Genomic DNA, 18409 nt, shown 5'->3' on the forward strand with positions numbered 1-18409 from the left:
AAAGGTGTCATAACAAGTACATTCTCATCATGATTGCTTCTGCATGCTATCTCCTAGGAAGTGACTCGACCACGATGGTGAGCTGTTTGCACATCCTGGCACATACTCTGGATACCAGGTGGGTTTATATAAAAATAAATAAATAAATAAATAAATAAATAAATACATTATAAATTAATAATAATAAAAATAATAATAATAACTACGTTGAATGATATTACTGAAGGCTAAACAAAGCACTCTGTCAAAACATTGAAAGGATTTGCCAGCGTTTCGTGCCTTCAAATCATTCGTATTGTATCCTCATTAAAATATATTTGTCATGAAATGTTCTTCTTGCTGGAGTGTGGTTGCGCAAGGCACTGGCATTAGCAAAGAGCATCCTCTGGCATTTAATTAAGCAAACAAGTTTGCATGCAGCATACGATGCCCAAGGCTTCCAATGCGCTGCTTGTTAATGCAGCTTACACGTAATGAAGGCCGTATTGTGTCTTGCCTTTCATTTCTCCTTTCTACTGGGGCACATCAAGGCTTTGTTATTCATTTAGCTATGAATTATGAAATGCTGAAAATAGACAAACTAATCATATTAATGTTTTGCCTACAGTCATTCTGTACTCTGCACTAGCAAAGTCACCTTAGATTTAATGTATATATTTCCGTAATTTATTGAATAAATCACTCATGTTTCTGTGCAAGAGGTGGTGAGGTGGACGTTCCTACTGAGAATTGCTGTGCTTTACATGCCAAGGGTTATGTAGTCATTTATGACCCAATATGTTGAAGAAGCTCTTTTGCCACTCATTGCAGGACAGTGATGAAGTCGGGCTCCGAATTGGTGAGGGTCGGGCTCAGGACGTTCTTCGAGAACGCCGCCGAGGATCTGGAGAGGACGTTCGAGAACCTCAAGCTGGGGAAGTTCACTCACTCGCGCTCGCAGATGAAAGGCGTGTCGCAGAACATCAACTACACCACGGTGGCTCTGCTCCCCATCCTGACCGCTCTGTTCGAACACATCACGCAGCATCACTTTGGCATAGATCTGCTTTGTAAGTTCTCACTGATAACACATGATCAAGAACGTGCACGGAAAATGTGATGTTCGTTTTATTTTGAGAAAAGGGTGGGAAACGTTATTGGGAACGTTACTTCCAAACTGTATTACATTATACAGTAGGGGTGAGAACGATAATAGTTTTTTTGACGCATCGATCGTCAGATCTTCTTGTAGTTTCTTTTACTGTAAATGTAGTTAGCATGTGATGATCTAACAAGTCCTTCCACCATGTAGACTTTGCCGCTCGCTCTACTAATTTTAAATGGAATGAGAGAGCTGCTTCTATTGGCCGGGAGCCGACTGCATTCCCTTCCATAACAGCGGAAACACCCTCTTCTATCTGCGCTAATCTAGCAAAATAAAGTAAACGTTTGACTTGCGCTGGGCATGATAATAGTGCCTTAACTCATTTGCTCCCAATAACGTGTAAATATGTTTTTTTTTAATGTTCTAAGTGTCCCAAAGACGTACTTATACATTATTTAGTTTTTTTTATGCTAGAGCATACAGAAAGCTTTGATTCAGCCTCTTAACTGCAAAGAACGGTTGCAGAAATGGTAGTTATTATACAAACAGCCAGCAGGTGGCAGCAGAGCATAAGAGATCAACCAGGGCCATGTTGAAAAATAGCTCAATTACTCACAATTTTAAATAGATTTGTGAAAATTGATTAACATGAGATATATTCTAATGCTTATTGCTGCAAAACGGAAACAGATAGAAATATACTTTTTTTCCTGATGAAAGAAGAGACTTCAATCTTTCTTTTGATAGGTTCCATGTTTTATAGCAATAGAACAAAATATTCTGTGGGCCTTGCAAAATCAGTCAAAATCCAGTAAAATAGCCGGGAGCGAACGGGATTGCTTCTGTGAAAATGGCTGGGAGAGAATGAGTTAATCAAGGACAACTCATCTGTTATAAAATGATTCCGTTTGACTCATTTTCTTTTTTTTTGTTCCAGTGGATGATGTCCAAGTGTCCTGCTATCGGATACTGACCAGTCTCTATGCTCTAGGGACTGGGAAAAACATCTATGTAGAAAGGTATCCCCATACTTTACTCATTCACTGCCACACAAGTTAAAATATATGTTTGACGTCTATAGCCGTCAATGGCACTGAATGAATGAATACTAGAGTTGAGCAATTGTAAATCCGTGCCATCCTCTCTGTGTCCCCCCAGACAGCTGCCAGCTCTCGGCCAGTGTCTGGCCACCTTGGCGGGGGCCATGCCGGTGGCTTTCCTTGAGCCGATGCTCAACATGTACAACCCCTTCTCAGTCTTTACCACCAAGAGTGGCCGTGAACGAGCCAGTAAGTTCCAAATCTGATTGTGATTCTAAATAAGAACCGTTTCGAACCATGTTGCGTTTAATGTCTAATCCACACTGGTATCTTTAGTCCTTGGCATTCCGGACTCAGTTGAACAAATGTGTCCCGGGATGCCCCGGCTCGACGGACTCATAAAGGACATCAACGACATGGCCGAATCGGGAGCTCGCTACACAGAGATGCCCCATGTGATTGAGGTGGTCTTGCCCATGCTTTGTAACTACCTGTCCTACTGGTGGGAGAGAGGACCTGAGAACCAGCCACCTGGTGGCGGTACCACGTGCTGCGCCACGGTCACCTCTGAGCACCTCAGCCTCATTCTGGGCAACATCCTGAAAATCCTTAACAACAACCTGGGCATTGATGAGGCCTCTTGGATGAAAAGGATTGCAGGTGGGCACATTGCATTGAGCCCTATGACTTTCATTTCCTAAACATAGACATCTTCTTATGGTTTTTGAACAAATCATATTTACTAAAGGAAATAATGGCATACATAAAATGCAACTATAAATATAAAATATGCTTTTTTTAAATTTGTTTTTAGATAAGATCTGGTGATTATTTTTAGACAAGATCTTATGGCTGTTAAGCAAATTAGGTTAAATCATATTTACTAAAGGAAATAATGAAATACATAAAACACAACTATAAATACAATACATGCTTATTTTCTTTTTTTTAAATATTTTTTTAATTTAAAATATTGTTTTAATGTTTTTATTTTTTATACAAGATTTTCTTATGATTGTTGAACAAATTAGTTTAAATCATATCTTCTAACAGAAATAATTAGACATAAATTAGAACTATAAATACAATATATATATATTTTTAATTTGGTTTTATCTTGTATTTATTTTTTATGTATTTATTTTTTAGACAAGATCTTATGGTTGTTGAACAAATGAGGTTAAATCATATTTACTAAGGGAAATAATGACATCCATAAAATACAATACAATACATGCTTTATTTTTGTTTTTATCTTTAACAAAAAAAAACACTTTTTTTTTTTACTTTAAATACAATACATGCTTATTTTCTTATTTTTTTTTTCATTTTATTTTTTTATGTATTTATTTTTTATACAAGATCTTATGGTTGTTGAACAAATTAGTTTAAATCATATTTACTTTTTTTTTTGTATTTATCTTTTATTAATTTTTTTATGTATTTATTTTTTAGACAACCTCTTGTGGTTGTTGAACAAATGAGGTTAAATCATATTTACTAAGGGAAATAATGACATACATAAAATACAATACATGCTTTATTTTTGTTTTTAATCTTTAAAAAAAAAACAGTTTTTAAAATGTATTTTTTATTTTACTTTTTGTATTTTAGTATTATATTGGCTCTTTTTTTTAATAGTTGGTTTTACTAGATTTTATTTGTATGATATTGCTTGGATTTTAATGTGCAGCACTTTGGAAAAGCTTGTTTATAAAATGCGCTATAGAAATAAAGTGGATTGGATTAAATCCATCCTCTTTTTTCCCCTTTTTGCATTTCCAGTGTACGTGCAGCCCATCATCAGCAAAGCTCGCACTGCCCTGCTCAAGAGTCACTTCCTGCCCACGCTGGAGAAGCTGAAGAAGAAGACGGTGAAGGTGGTGGCCGAGGAGGAGCTTTTGAAGGCAGACAGCAGGGGAGACACACAGGAGGCCGAATTGCTCATCCTGGATGAGTTTGCTGTGCTCTGCAGGGACCTTTATGCCTTTTACCCCATGCTCATACGCTATGTCGACAACAACAGGTTAGCTAGGATGATGGCGCTCTTCAGGTGGACAAGGTCGGAGTCAAATGTCCCTCTGCTGCAGGTCCAGATGGCTGAAGGAACCAGATGCTGACTCAAATGAGCTCTTCAAGATGGTTGCGGAAATTTTTATTCTCTGGTGCAAATCACATGTAAGATTGCAGATTGGACATAAATTTATGTATTTATTCATCTTTTTATTATTATTATTATTATTATTATTATTATTCTTTGATTGATTGATGATTTTTTTTACAGAATTTCAAACGAGAGGAGCAGAACTTTGTGGTCCAGAATGAAATCAACAACCTTTCCTTCTTGACTGGAGACAATAAAACTAAGATGTCAAAGGTTTGTTACTTATCCGGTACACTTTATATATACAATATATATAACATAGGATTATATAGGATAGGATTATATATTGCAATAAATGAGACACTAGCTAGGTCAGCAGTTGGAATAAAAACAAAAATAAAAAAATAAGTCATTTACCATAGTCATGTACAGATGCAGCTCAATCAATTAGAATATGGCAGACTAGTAAAATAGTAAATTTAGTTAAGTTGTTCAATTCAAAAATTGAAAATGAAATCTTATACAGAGCCACTAAAAACAGAGGAAAACACTTTACTACCTAATTTCTATATTCAAAAATATTTTCAAAAAGAGTTATCTTGTTTCTATTGTAATTTCTTGAGACGGGTTTTCATTAGCTCTGATCACAAAATCAATCGCCACAATTATTAAAAAAATAAATTCATGTCAAATTTTACTCTGTGTGAAGTTATTCTGTATACTGTAATAATTTTCAGTTTTTTGGATTGAACAACTGAAATTAACTACATTTTCCACACTAATTTATTGACTTTCATCCATAATGCTTTACTATGTTTTGTTTCACTGCCTGTGTCATTTTCTACCCATTGAGTACTGGTTTCTATCGTGTATTGATGAATCTGTTATTTCTGTTAAGTCCAAGTCTAAGCAAAGTGAAAATGTTTGCCTTTTACACCGTAAAGGCTCCACAGTGGATTAGGCCAATATTATGAGTTGTCTATGCATTTGTACATGTGGAAATATTCCTATTTTCATACCAGCTAAACCACATTTCTTCAAAAAGCTTATGAATCAAACAGAAAAAAAAAAAGTTATAGTAACAAGGTTGTTCTAAGAGTGTGTAAATGTGTGCGTGCTTTTCTATGCATCTAACCCTCATCCATCAGAAGCAAATATTCCTGTATATTTGTCATTGCACACAAGTGGTGAATGTGTGCCTCCATTAACGCTCACCCTTATCCGCTATCTGCCTGTCTTTCTCTCTTCCTGTCTCTCTCTCTGTCTCACACAGTCCTTTAAGGAAAAGGTAGAGTGAAGCAGCGCATGTTTACAGGACAGCTTATTGGCTCATGAAGCGAAAAAGCCAATAGCGCATTGTGCCTCCGTGCTTTGTAATTTATGGTGAAGTCTTGTTATTATGTCCGTTATTTATTTGTCTTCTGCTGCTTTCATAAATGTGTGTCACATGGTGAATTTCTGTGTTTTGTATTGTCTTTGAGGGTGAAATAATGATGTCCAGACTCTTTGTAGCCAGATGTGCTTTTGTTTGATAGATTGCGGCGTACTGTATTTGGGCATAGTTGCCTCAAGTGTGTATAATTGTGGTTATATGTATTATGTGTGCGCGTGTGTATGTCTATGTCACTGTGATTATACACGTGGACAAAATTGTTGGTTAATAATAATAATAATAATAATAATAATGATAATTAGGGATGTTCGATAACACTTTTTTTCAGACCAATACCGATACTCAGACCCTCAGTGCTCACCAATACTGACATCAACTGCCGATACCAGTAGTACATTTTGACAAATAAAAAAAATCACTAAAAGATATTTTTAAACAAATATATTTCCTTTAATTTTGACCCCCCAAAAAAAACAGCACAGTCACTCTTCAATAGTCTTAACGCTCAAAATAAAACACAAAAATGCTCTTTTAGTTTAAGATTCATAATTTTGAAGTATTTCCAAACCGGTGAAGTTTTGGTGAAAAACTGCGGCAAGGAGGACTCACTTAACATCTTCCCCCTCTGCCATCGGTTGCTTGTACTCGTCTGCGTCACGAGTACTCGAGTACTTGAAAAAAAGCTGGTATCGGCTCGATACCGATACCTGGTATCGGTACTCGCCCATCCCTAATAATAATAATAATAATAACAATAATAATCTCATTCAACCGAATAGACTCAAAAACAGCCAGGACAAAACTGATGGTACTCCTCGAAAATATTGAAAATACTTTGATTTTAGTGACAGTCCAGGTTTGTCCACTAATTAGCACCACAGGTGTCTTCAAACTTCAAACAGGCAGCCTGTATAATTAATATTATAAATATTAAAGTGATACTTTACTTATTTAGCCATTTTTGTCAGTCAAACATTAATATTTTGCCTATATTCATTATTTTTCATGTACAATTAGTACCTTTAAAAACACATTCTGCAACTCGCTGTCGATTGAAAATGACGTCACAAGAACTCAGGTAACCAATCACAGCTCAGCTTGTGAGTGTCACATGACCAAACCTAGAAAACAGGTGAGCTGTGATTGGTTACCTGAGCCCTTGTGATGTCATTTTCCGTTGACAGCAAGTTGCAGAATGTGTTTTTAAAGGTACTATTTGTACGTGGAAAATAATGAAAGTATCGAATTAATTATCGACAAAACCTTTTATTGCTATAATGGGCTAAATAAGTGAAGTATCCCTTTAAGGGAATCAGGGCATGTCCAGGCCTGTTTCATGAGTTTGTTTTTAAAATAATTCTGTTGAACCACAACTCAAAGCGATGTCTGACTTTCATTGGCTACTTTTCACAGTTTGCTATTACTTTTGTCTGATTCACGTTACAGTATTTCTGTGACCACTTTGGGTTTTTCGTACATCAGAATTTTGTCCACGTGTGTATGTACAAGTATGCTTTGTTTTTACAGAGCCTGCTCCTTCAATTCAGCTAGGGATGGAAAAAACAGCATTGTTTTAAAAAAATATCATTTTGATCCAGCTCCAGAATACTATGAAATTTAAAGATTGGATTTGGACTGTTAGCGTACAGGGAAAACAGTTACTTAGGTGCATTTAGAAAAACATTTCTCTTTCAATGTTGATTTTGTAAGGTGTATTGAATATTGTATTTTTCAGTCTGGGGGACAAGACCAGGAGAGGAAACACAAGAAAAGGCGCGGCGAGTTCTACTCCATCCAGACGTCACTGATCGTGGCTGCCCTCAAGAAGATGCTTCCAATCGGCCTCAACATGTGCACCCCAGGGGACCAGGAGCTCATCTCCTTAGCCAAGACACGCTATATGCTGGTCAGACTCAACTCCGCTCCTTCCACTTTGATAAAACGTCAAATTTTGTGACCGAGCTGGGGAACATTTGGTTTTACAGAGAGACACGGATGACGAGGTCAAAGATCACATTCGGCAAAATCTTCACCTCAGAGAAAAGGTATGGTGCATACAACAGATACACCCTGCAAGATGTTCATTTTCTCTACCTGACATGTTGTTTGGGAACTTGCTCCCAGTCGGAAGACCCCGCTGTGAGGTGGCAGTTAAACCTTTACAAAGATATAATGATACGAGGCGAGGGCCCCCCTGATCCTGACAGGGTGGTGGACCGGATCCAGAGGATCTCTGCTGCCGTTTTTAACCTGGAACAGGTAGAACATTTGCATTGATCAAATGCAAACAGCTGTGCGTGAAGTGCTGCAGTTTGTATTGTGGTCTGCGACCATCAACAAAATACTTTAGTTTAATTCAAGTTTGAATTTGGAGGACTATCGGTGTGAGAGCGCTGCAGTTGTAACGTAGTGTACCTCAGGAAGGTTCTTCACCAATCGATTTGTGGTATGAGAAGAATAAACAATAAATCAGGGGATACATGGTGTTAAAATTAGTGCGTTAATTTTGAGTTAATTTAAAGTTCCTTTAACTCATTCACTCGCCGCCATTTTCACAGAAGCAATCCCGTTCGCTCCAAGCTGTTTTAGTGAATTTTGACTGATTTTGCAAGGCCCACAGAATATTGTGTTCTATTGCTATAAAAGCATGGAATTTATCAAAAGAAAGATTAAAGTATCTTCTTTCCTCAGGAAAAAAAAAAAAAAGGTATGTTTCTATGTTTCCGTTCTGCAGCAATTAGAATTAGAAGAGAGCTAAGTTTCATCAGTTTTCACAAATCTATTTAAAATTCAAAGTAATTTAGCTTTTTTTCTAGATAGCCCTGGTTGACCACCTGCTGGCCGGTTGTGTAATAACTACCATTTCTGCAACCGTTCTTTGCAGTTGAGAGGCTGCATCAAAGCCTTCTGTATGCTCTAGCATAAAAAACAAACAAAAAAACCTATAAATACGTCTTTGGGACACAAAAAACGTATTTACACGTTATTGGGAGCAAATGAGTTAATGACCACCACTTACATGGAAAGCCTGTACTAGGGGAGTTCCAGTCACAACGCAGCAGACATGTCCACGTCAAACTTTAGCAGTAATAAATGTAATATTAATACACGTTTTGTGGAGACTGGGGTCAAGTTGTATTTTATAATTTTTAAAAAATGTGCTGAATTTCACAAGTTACTCCATGTTAAAAATTAGATGGCTCTTAATATGAAAAAAAAATGCACTGAGCTGTCGCCGTCTAACAAATGCAATTATGCCATCTAGTGGCAGAAAAATTACCTCAACACAAATCAATATCACACTAATTTATTTTACAGTACAGTACATCTTTTTAATTTAAACTTGAAATGAAATTACGGTATCCATGAGTAAAATATGCAGCTATATTTCTATTAGTTAAACTTAAATGAGTTTTCTTCCAGTTTTATGTTAACAAGAGTATGAAAACTTGGAAAAAGTATTTTATTGTACGTTAGTGTACATTGAGAACAGATATAAAATTTGCGATTGACTGTTAGTTAACTATTAAAATCATGCGATTAATTCCAATTGAATATTTTAATCACCTGACACCCCTAAAACACCACAGTCCATAACCATATAGTGGCTACAGTGTATCCGTCTGCCTTCTAACTCTTGTGGTAATGCATATATGACTGAATGCACTGTTTTCTTCCTCCTGCTAGGTGGAGCAACCGCTGAGATCCAAGAAATGTGTCTGGCAGAAGTTGTTGTCCAAGCAGCGGAAAAGAGCAGTCGTTGCATGTTTCCGGATGGCTCCGCTCTATAACCTGCCGAGGTATTGGGTGAAAAAGCATCTGCAGTACTCGCAGGGGTTTTATATGCACCAAATAATGTTAGAAACACACGCCATTATCAATTTGTTATAAATTACTGATCAACTTCAAGATTCTGACAGCATCTGCAGCATCACCAACTGCTGTTTGCCTCTTTTCTCTGACTCACAACCTCCGTTTCTCACTTTTTTGGATTTTGAACATGCATTAATGCACAAGCTCCCTCTCTATGTTTGTAGGAAAAATGTCTGGCCCGCAGATGTTTTCAAGGAATACAAAAAGGGACACTAGCAATTTCATGCCCTGCTGGTCTGTAACTCAATTACAGGAAGCAAGCTACAGTAGGAGGAAAACAATTACGGGGCCCGAGAGGGAGGGCGGCCGCCTTCAATACGTGCTCAGTTGCGGCAACCTGCTCGCCCGGCAGGCAGAATGTCACATTCATTCCCGGTTGTTGACACTGAAATATGTCCCGGCATAGCAAACATTTATTAAACTCTGCTTCCAATGCAGACAGGCTTCCGTTCCCGAATACTAGCTTCCCGCGTGCGAAGGATAATGCAAACTCAATCTTTGTTGCGTCCTCAATGTCACGCTGTATTGTACTTGCCTCCCTCAGGGACAAAAACAATAATTACTTCCTGAATACCTACCAACATATTTGGCTGGAGAAAATGCATGAGAACTCAGACTATGACGGTCTGCTCTCCATGCTGACGGTAACGTAGCATTGACCCGTGCCGATGATGATGATGTTGACACCACGCGCACCTCTCGCTTCCCTCCAGGCACAAACCTTAACTTCCGTTCATTCAAATGATCCCTGCTGGTTTCACCACTGGTCTGTCTGTTGGTTTATAAGATGGAAAGTAGAGCTGATTTGCCAGGTTGAATCATAGACAGCAGTTTTTGTGGTCGATTTTTTTTTTTCTGACTTTCCACTAGTGACCAATTTGTGGCATACAGTATTAGGGATGTAACGATATCCAAACATCACGATACGATACTATCACGATATGAAGGTCACGATACGATAATTATCACGATATTGTGGGGGCGTTGGCGATATTTAAAAAAGATCACAATATTGTAAAAAAAAGAGAGCTCATACCTAAAAAAAAAAGTACAATATTTTGCTTTTGTGCATAACAGCAATGCAATAAACCACCTACAATCTCTAATAACAATATTGAGGCATTTACTTGGTAATGCAAGCACACATTGATCGCTTCACAAGCAAATTAGGCTCCCCTTCATCTGACAATTAGCGTAGATTTCAAACATAGAAGGACAAAACATGCCTATTGAAAATTAAATTGCACTAATAAACTAGCCACTAGAGGGTGCTAGACCTGCACAAATGGAAATCAACCTGACTTTTTTTAACAGATGTGTTCCCTTTAAATATTGTAAACATGACGACGACGATATTGTGGCAGTTTTAATATCACAATATCACGATATTGCCCTTATCGTGACATCCCTATACAGTATGTGATCCTCCGGGCTTCCTCTGAACGCATCAATTCATCAATTTTCTATAGCTCAGATATGCGAACCACTTGTCCAGCCATGCTGCCTCTGAAAGCATCTCTTAAGCATTTTGTCTTTACTTCCATACGTGACAAGTCATTGAAACAGTATTTATGACCAGCAAACTGTACCAGTATACCCCAAACTAACAATTCCAAACCTCTTCTGAAGGGCCTGCTTCCCTCCTCTCCTCTGCTTTGATCTAACCCAGGCGAATTTCCTCTTACCCCCTCCCTAGGCATCGCTCTATTAACCTCTTCCTCCTGGCCTATCAGAGAATATGGATAGAAACAGAGGAGTACTCTTTTGAAGAGAAGCTAGTACAGGATCTTGCAGTAAGTACTGAAAGTATAAACGGTGCCTTCATTCGTGATGGTGGCCATGTGCCCTGGGGAGGCTGCTTCTTGTTGTATCTGTGTCAGTGTTGTATACGCTTGAAGGTGTTTTTCCGACTCATCAGCCATTTGCGTAGCAAGCATGACATCACCGCCGATGTCAGAGCGATATCACTCAATTGTCATCTCGTACAACTGCAGCGCTTCATCCAGTTTGACTTTTGCTGTCATGCTCAATAGTTGGAAAATAGCAAATTTCTTCCGAGTAGTTTGTGGTCCTGAATAAATCAGTGGATGTCCATAGAATTGTTTAAAGTGAAACATTTCTTGACAATATGTTATATGTGACCTCACTCGTCTAAACATGACATTCGGATTAATATTACATTTGTGGAATATGAGCTACGAAACAAAATCCAGCCGTTTGAATCCATCTCAGGGGGCGGCCATTTTGCCACTTGCTGTCGACTGCAGACGACCAATCACAGCTCAACTGTTTTCTGAAGCTCAGCTGTGATTGGTTGTTACTTCAATCGACAGCAAGTGGCAAAATGGCCGCCCCCTGAGATGGATAAAAATGGCTGGATTTTGCTGCTTAAAGGCAATGTCTTCCGTTTTCACTCAGGAAAATGCTCTTTATAAATACAGGATGTATATAGCCACGAATTCCTTCTCAATCAACACCTCTGGGCTTCTGTTAATGTGTGGTGGTGATTTTTTTCCTAAACCCCCACTCCCCCAGCCTGTATTTTGCCATTTTGTGTTTGTTTTGTCAACAGTAGGACAATTTTGTGGGCAGACAGTTTAACCCTCCAGCCAATTGCAGAGCAGGGGGCGTGTCACTCACTGTCGCCAGACGGGGTCGGGCGAATTTGTCGGCTGTATGACATCACTCCCGCGGCAACTTGACAGCACGACGGATTTTTTTTTCACTCACTCAAGCTTGTGTGTGTGAGTGAGTGAGTGAGAGAGTGAGTGAGTGAGTGAGTGAGTGAGTGAGAAACAAAAATCCGTGCGTGCTGTCAAGTTGCCGCGGGAGTGACGTCATGCAGCCGACAAAACGCCCCGTCTGGCGACAGTGAGTGACACGCCCCCGCCCCCAAACTTGGGGGGGTGTTAGGAAAAAATCACCACCCCACATTAACAGAAGCCCAGAGGTGTTGATTGAGAAGGAATTCATGGCTATACATCCTGTATTTATAAAGTGCATTTTCCTGAGTGAAAATGGAAGACCCTACATTTAACTCATATTCCTCTAACGAAATATTAAACAAAATACCGTATTTAGACCAGTGGGGCTGCCTAGAACATATTATTGTCAAAAACATTTTTGTGGGGTTGTAAGGTGGTCTTTTAGAGATACATGCTTATTGACATTCTTTTACAAAGCTGCTGCATGTCACCTCTGCTTGTGTGTGTTAGCATGTTCATCCTTGCTTGTGCTTGACGCTTCCAGGATATGCCCTAATACTGTACTTTGTCGATGATAAAAGCTATAATCAGGCACTGCCATATTATCAACTGCTAACGAGAGGCTATGACTTGTCCAGAAAATACAACATAAAGTGGAGGAGGAGGAAGAGGAGGAAGTCAGAAAGCAGCCCGATCCTCTTCACCAGCTCATTCTGCATTTCAGCCACAATGCTCTTACAGAGTGCAGGTGACCGCACATACGCGTAAAGATGGCACACGATATGTGACTGTGTATACTTTAACCATGCAATATTTGTTATTTTGTTTTTGTTTTTTAGCTCTTTGGAAGATGATCCTTTATATATCGCGTACGCAGATATGATGGCAAAGGTACGTTATTGTCTCAAATGACGTCCACGGGTGCGAAAATGTGCCGGTCTTACATCATGTTTCCCTCTCAGAGTTGTGCTGAAGGTGAAGAGGAAAATGACGAGAAAGAGAAAACGTTTGAGGTACGATTGAAGCAAAGGCGGTGGTCTTTCTTTTTCTTTATTCCACATTGTATGTTGCATGTGTTGTCTTTCAGGAGAAGGAAATGGAGAAGCAAAAAATGTTGTACCAGCAGGCCCGGCTGCACGACCGCGGGGCCGCAGAGATGGTGCTCCAAATGATTGCTGCTAGTAAAGGTACCCGTCCACCCTCACAAACTCACCACATTTACTACATAGAACGATTTACACTGTGAGGTCATTAGGTCGACTGGATGCTATGGTAACCTTCACCCTGAAACTGGGTATCTCCATTCTCAACGGGGGGAACATTCTGGTCCAGCAGGTAATGGCCGCCCAGAGCTAGAGTCGATTTCATTGGCATAACCCACATAACTTCCTTGTTTTGTGCAGAAAATGTTGGACTACCTGAAAGAGAAGCGAGATGTCGGCTTCTTCAAAAGCTTATCTGGACTCATGATGTCTTGCAGGTAACAAAGACACAAATGTTTTTGCTCACCCTTTTTTTTTAAATTAGTCATATGAACCTGTCATATGAGGCAATAATGGTTAATTTTTCCTTCTTAGTGTGCTGGACCTCAATGCATTTGAGAGGCAAAACAAAGCTGAAGGTCTTGGAATGGTGACAGAAGAAGGATCAAGTATGTAACTACCAGCAACAAAATTATCTTACAGTTTTTTTTTTTTTCAAAATCATAGCCCCCAATAATTTTATTGTCATTTTCAGGTAAAAAAAAAAAAAATCTTACTTTATTTGCAAGAACTTTTCATTGAGTTGTACACACTAAACTGGGACTTATATTTTGTTTCTTTCATCAGGAAAAAAAAAGTATGTTTCTATCTGTTTCCGTTTTGCAGCAATTAGCATTAGAAGAGAGCTAAGTTTCATCAGTTTTCACAAATCTATTTAAAATTCTAAATAATTGAGCTTTTTTTCTACATGGCCCTGGTTGATCTCCTTTGCTCTGCTGCCACCTGCTGGCCATTTGTGTAATACTACCATTTCTGCAACCGTTCTTTGCAGTTGAGAGGCTGCATCAAAGCCTTCTGTATGCTCCAGCATAAAAAAAAAACAACAACAAAAAACGTATAAATACGTCTTTGGGACACTTAGAACATTTAAAAAAAACGTATTTATACGTTATTGGGAGCAAATGAGTTTTAATGGAAGAAGGGGGGGGGGGAAAGGTGATGCTCAGTTTTGATTAATACCATCAGAGACTGTATGCATTAAGTATTAATTCAACAATGTTATTAACAAAGTTTGCTTACTCAAAAACTCTCAGGCTCGTACAGTTCTCATTCCTTTGCCTTGCTGACCACATCACTGGGTACTCTGACGTCTTTGCACTTCTGAGGATGCACAATTCCATTTCCATATCATGTTTTTGTTTCCTGTTGATATTGTCATGGCACGGGTGAACCTGTGTTACTGTATGTTATGTCCAAGTCCTGTCTTACTGCGGCCAACCAATTACTTGTGATATTTCAACATGGGATGAATCAATTTGACTGCAGATTTTGCATACAGTATATCGAGTCACTGATAACTTCATTAGGTTCATTTGCACAATCAATTGAACAATTGTTAACAATGTAACTTGTTACCTTACATTTACAGAGCCAATAAAAGTATTTTATGGATTAGATTGTGCATGTGTACCTACAATTGTAATGATGCATATTTCCACTTCATAAACTCAGGCATAAGTGATGGTAACAGTTTTAATCCCTGCCTGTAGAGAGTAGATTGTATTTAAAAACTTCAATTGCAAGCTTACATTGCAAATCAATGTATGTATAATTTATATCTGGAGTACGATCATTCTCTCCAGTGGTTGTGATTGAATATCAATGTCTTTGCTCCTTTGCTTATGTCTGCTTTTTGTGTGTTCCTATGATCATTTTTTTTATGTCATCGGTCGCAGTCAACGTGAGTGAGCGGGGTAAATACACGGTTTAGATTCTACTCTACTCTCCTATGCAATGCTGACATCATGATTGCTCCCCCGTTTGATTCCTCTGTTCATACTCCTCCGATCTTTCCTCCCTTTGCACCCTGAATGCATTACAAGCACTTTTCCTGATTTACAGAATTAACCCGGGCTGATGGAACGCATGCATGCTCATTTTAACGTATGGTAGATCAATATAGTATATTGCTCAATCTGTGGTCAGTTGACCCAAATTCCTTCTTAATTTCACAAGAAGGTAGTGCTTGCCAGTTGTTTTGATTTGCCTTCATTTGGATTTATACTCACCAAGGTGTTTTAAGAGTAAAATTGTTGCTTTGTTTGCAAGAACCAGAACGGTTTTGCTGGTGTTTGGACAACACGGCTCAGTTTTATTTCTATTATTATATTTTTGCTGTACAGTAATCTCCCTCCATCACGGGGGTTACGTTCCGGACCACCCCAGCAATCAGTGGAATTTGCTTTGTTTAGAAATGCAAATTTTAAATGCACCCTAGCCATGTTTTTATCCCACTTAAAAACATATCATATAATGGGCACAAGAGCAATAGATAATACAATGATTTGTATAAACAGTGTAACAGTATGCATATCCCTCTACTTTTTTTTAAAGAGTAAACACATCCTATTTTATCCAAACTAACAAACTTATCTCATAATATGTATCAATAATCACGCCCAAATATGTACATGATAAATAAACCGACAGCTGCTGCTTTCTGTAGGCGTAAAAAGCAGGATTTGAAAAGGGATTGACATAAATAATCTTCAGCAAAAACTAGGGTATGCTAAAATACTGTACTTCCTGTCTTCATTTGTCTTGAGTCAAATTTACAGTGCATGGCTAAATAGTGTGCCACCATCTAGTGGTCGACAGTGGAATTGCCCCCCAAATAAAAGAACAAAATCGAATTATAAACGTAAAAGAAGAAGAAAAAGTCGTGGGATCTCAAACCCGAAACCCATGATGAAGGAGGGTTTACTGTATATGCAACTAGAAAGCAGCTTTATAAATACGCAAAATCAATTCTACCATCATTGCCTGTGTTAACAAAGAGGAACGTTCTCTTTCTGCTTTCCCGCTGAAACAAACCGTTCATTTGATTTCTTGTCTTTGCAGGTTCCAAAGTGCTGCAGAATGACGAGTTCACTAAGGATCTTTTTAGGTTTCTGCAGCTTCTGTGTGAGGGACACAACAACGGTATGATCACACGCTTAGACCAAACGATAACACGTTATCACAATTATGAAAATTAAATGCTTAATCTGGTCCGTTAATTAATTATCTTCAGATTTCCAGAACTTTCTAAGGACACAGACAGGAAACACAACTACAGTTAACATTATTATTAGTACTGTGGACTACTTGCTCAGACTTCAGGTGTGATCTTATCCTATGAGCTCTTCCTTAATTACATACAACACATTTTAAATTGTCTTCTGTTTCTCGACGATAGGAATCCATCAGTGATTTCTACTGGTACTACTCCGGAAAGGATATCATTGACGAGGCGGGTCAGAGGAACTTCTCCAGAGCGCTGGCAGTTGCTAAGCAGGTCTTCAACTCATTAACAGAGTACATACAGGTGCGATATCACGACACACTGCAACATAACAGTTCAGTTTTGATCAATCCGAGTGCAAGTTGTTAATTTATAACCTGAGAGCTGCGCTGTGTGCTTTAGGGTCCGTGTATCGGCAACCAACAGAGTCTGGCTCATAGCAGACTGTGGGATGCAGTTGTGGGCTTCCTGCATGTTTTTGCAAATATGCAGATGAAGTTATCCCAGGTATGACATTTTGATCGATATTTGACAGAAGAGTTTCTGATGTTATCGTAAGACACTCAATCAGGGTGGTAATATTTTTTTTCAGCTCATCCCCCAAACTGGAAATGTACTTCCTTGCTGAGACCCAAACTTGATAAAATACATACTGGGCAACAACATAGATTGCAGTAAATTGTCATTGGCATATGCCAGGGGTCTGCAACCTGCGGTTTTGGGGTTGAGTAAAAATTAATATACTGTACTTTTTTTTTTTTTTTTTTTTTTTTTTTTACAGATTTATTTTGATTTTTTTAAATACCATATCATTCAAATGAATTAATGATTTTGATATATAACAATGAATAACTAAATATTCAAAAAACTATCACAGTCCAAATTTTCAAGTTGTTAGAAAACGAGATGAAAGGTAAATGAAAAAGTTTTTAAAATGACCTAGAAATGTCCAAAAAGTGACCATAAAATGTCCAAAAGGGAAGAAGAAAAGCAGAAATTGCCCATGAAATTTCCAAAAAAATGTCAGAACTGAATTTAAAAAAAAAAAAAAAAAAGGCAGAAAAGAAAACATTCGATAAGTAACCGTAAAATTACCAAAAACAAAAGAAGAGAGTCAGGCAATGACCAAAAAATGTCCTTGGAATTGCCAAAAAGTCACAAAATAGACTAGAAGAAAATAGGCAGAAAAGAAAATGTTCAAAAAGTCTCTATAATTGTCTAAAAACACAAGAAGAAATGCAAAAAATGACTATAAAATTCCACAAAAATTGCCAAAAAGTCAGAAAATTGATTTAAAAAATGACAGGAAAGAAAATGTTAAAAAGTAAAATAAAATGTCTTAAAATGAAAAAGCACCAGTGAAAATTACCATAAAATGTGTCCACAAAATTGCCAACTGTCAGAAAATTGCTAGGACAAAAAGGCAGAAAAAAGTCCAAATAAAGCCATAAAATGTCCAAAAAGGGAAGAAGAGAGGCAATTATGCAATCATGCACTGCTGACTTGAACTTGAACAATATTCCATTAAAGATGCTCAGTGAGGCAGAGAACAAGTGGAAGGGTTGACATTTAACATTTTAAAGGTCTCCTGAGATTGATGGCGTCCTCAATCCAGAGTTGATAAAGACCTCAAACTGGCGAGACATCTGTTTTTACACCAAAAATAGCATTAACGCTGGTTCTGATGGATGGAGCGCTAGAAGAGCGCTTTGGGGCCTTTTAGGGCAGAGCAGACTTGCAATGAACAGCATAATTCAAAGGAGGCCATCAGCTGTCTCAGTCCCGCTTTTTATCTTCTAACAGGACTCCAGTCAGATTGAATTATTAAAGGAGCTGCTGGACCTGCAGAAGGACATGATCGTCATGATGCTCTCTCTTCTCGAAGGTGAAGTTTGTAAGATCTGTTATAGGAGTGTAACTTGAACAAACATGTAATCTCCATGA

The 18409-nt window shown here is 38.3% G+C and overlaps 1 protein-coding gene across 11 annotated transcripts in view; it reads left to right on the forward strand.

Moving 5' to 3' along the window:
- The window catches only part of LOC144032020 (ryanodine receptor 3-like), a 99899-nt gene that overhangs the window by 73747 nt on the left and 7743 nt on the right, over nt 1-18409 (forward strand). For 2 of the 11 annotated variants that reach the window (XM_077539624.1, XM_077539632.1), the window contains 27 exons: nt 58-118; nt 811-1049; nt 2022-2103; nt 2243-2373; nt 2461-2784; nt 3910-4150; nt 4215-4302; nt 4409-4501; nt 5502-5516; nt 7357-7527; nt 7607-7666; nt 7746-7880; nt 9309-9421; nt 10039-10138; nt 12838-12947; nt 13039-13090; nt 13162-13212; nt 13287-13386; nt 13455-13534; nt 13603-13679; nt 13777-13850; nt 15138-15155; nt 16303-16383; nt 16475-16563; nt 16640-16768; nt 16868-16972; nt 18269-18350. In XM_077539624.1, coding sequence (XP_077395750.1) covers nt 58-118; nt 811-1049; nt 2022-2103; nt 2243-2373; nt 2461-2784; nt 3910-4150; nt 4215-4302; nt 4409-4501; nt 5502-5516; nt 7357-7527; nt 7607-7666; nt 7746-7880; nt 9309-9421; nt 10039-10138; nt 12838-12947; nt 13039-13090; nt 13162-13212; nt 13287-13386; nt 13455-13534; nt 13603-13679; nt 13777-13850; nt 15138-15155; nt 16303-16383; nt 16475-16563; nt 16640-16768; nt 16868-16972; nt 18269-18350 — 2901 coding nt within the window. Of the gene's footprint in view, nt 1-57; nt 119-810; nt 1050-2021; nt 2104-2242; nt 2374-2460; nt 2785-3909; nt 4151-4214; nt 4303-4408; nt 4502-5501; nt 5517-7356; nt 7528-7606; nt 7667-7745; nt 7881-9308; nt 9422-10038; nt 10139-11190; nt 11288-12837; nt 12948-13038; nt 13091-13161; nt 13213-13286; nt 13387-13454; nt 13535-13602; nt 13680-13776; nt 13851-15137; nt 15156-16302; nt 16384-16474; nt 16564-16639; nt 16769-16867; nt 16973-18268; nt 18351-18409 lie in introns of all 11 variants that reach the window. The other 9 variants (XM_077539627.1, XM_077539633.1, XM_077539630.1 and 6 more) reach the window with 7 other exon arrangements.

This window comes from Festucalex cinctus, chromosome 12 (genome assembly GCF_051991245.1).
Source record: "Festucalex cinctus isolate MCC-2025b chromosome 12, RoL_Fcin_1.0, whole genome shotgun sequence".
Taxonomy (NCBI): domain Eukaryota; kingdom Metazoa; phylum Chordata; class Actinopteri; order Syngnathiformes; family Syngnathidae; genus Festucalex; species Festucalex cinctus.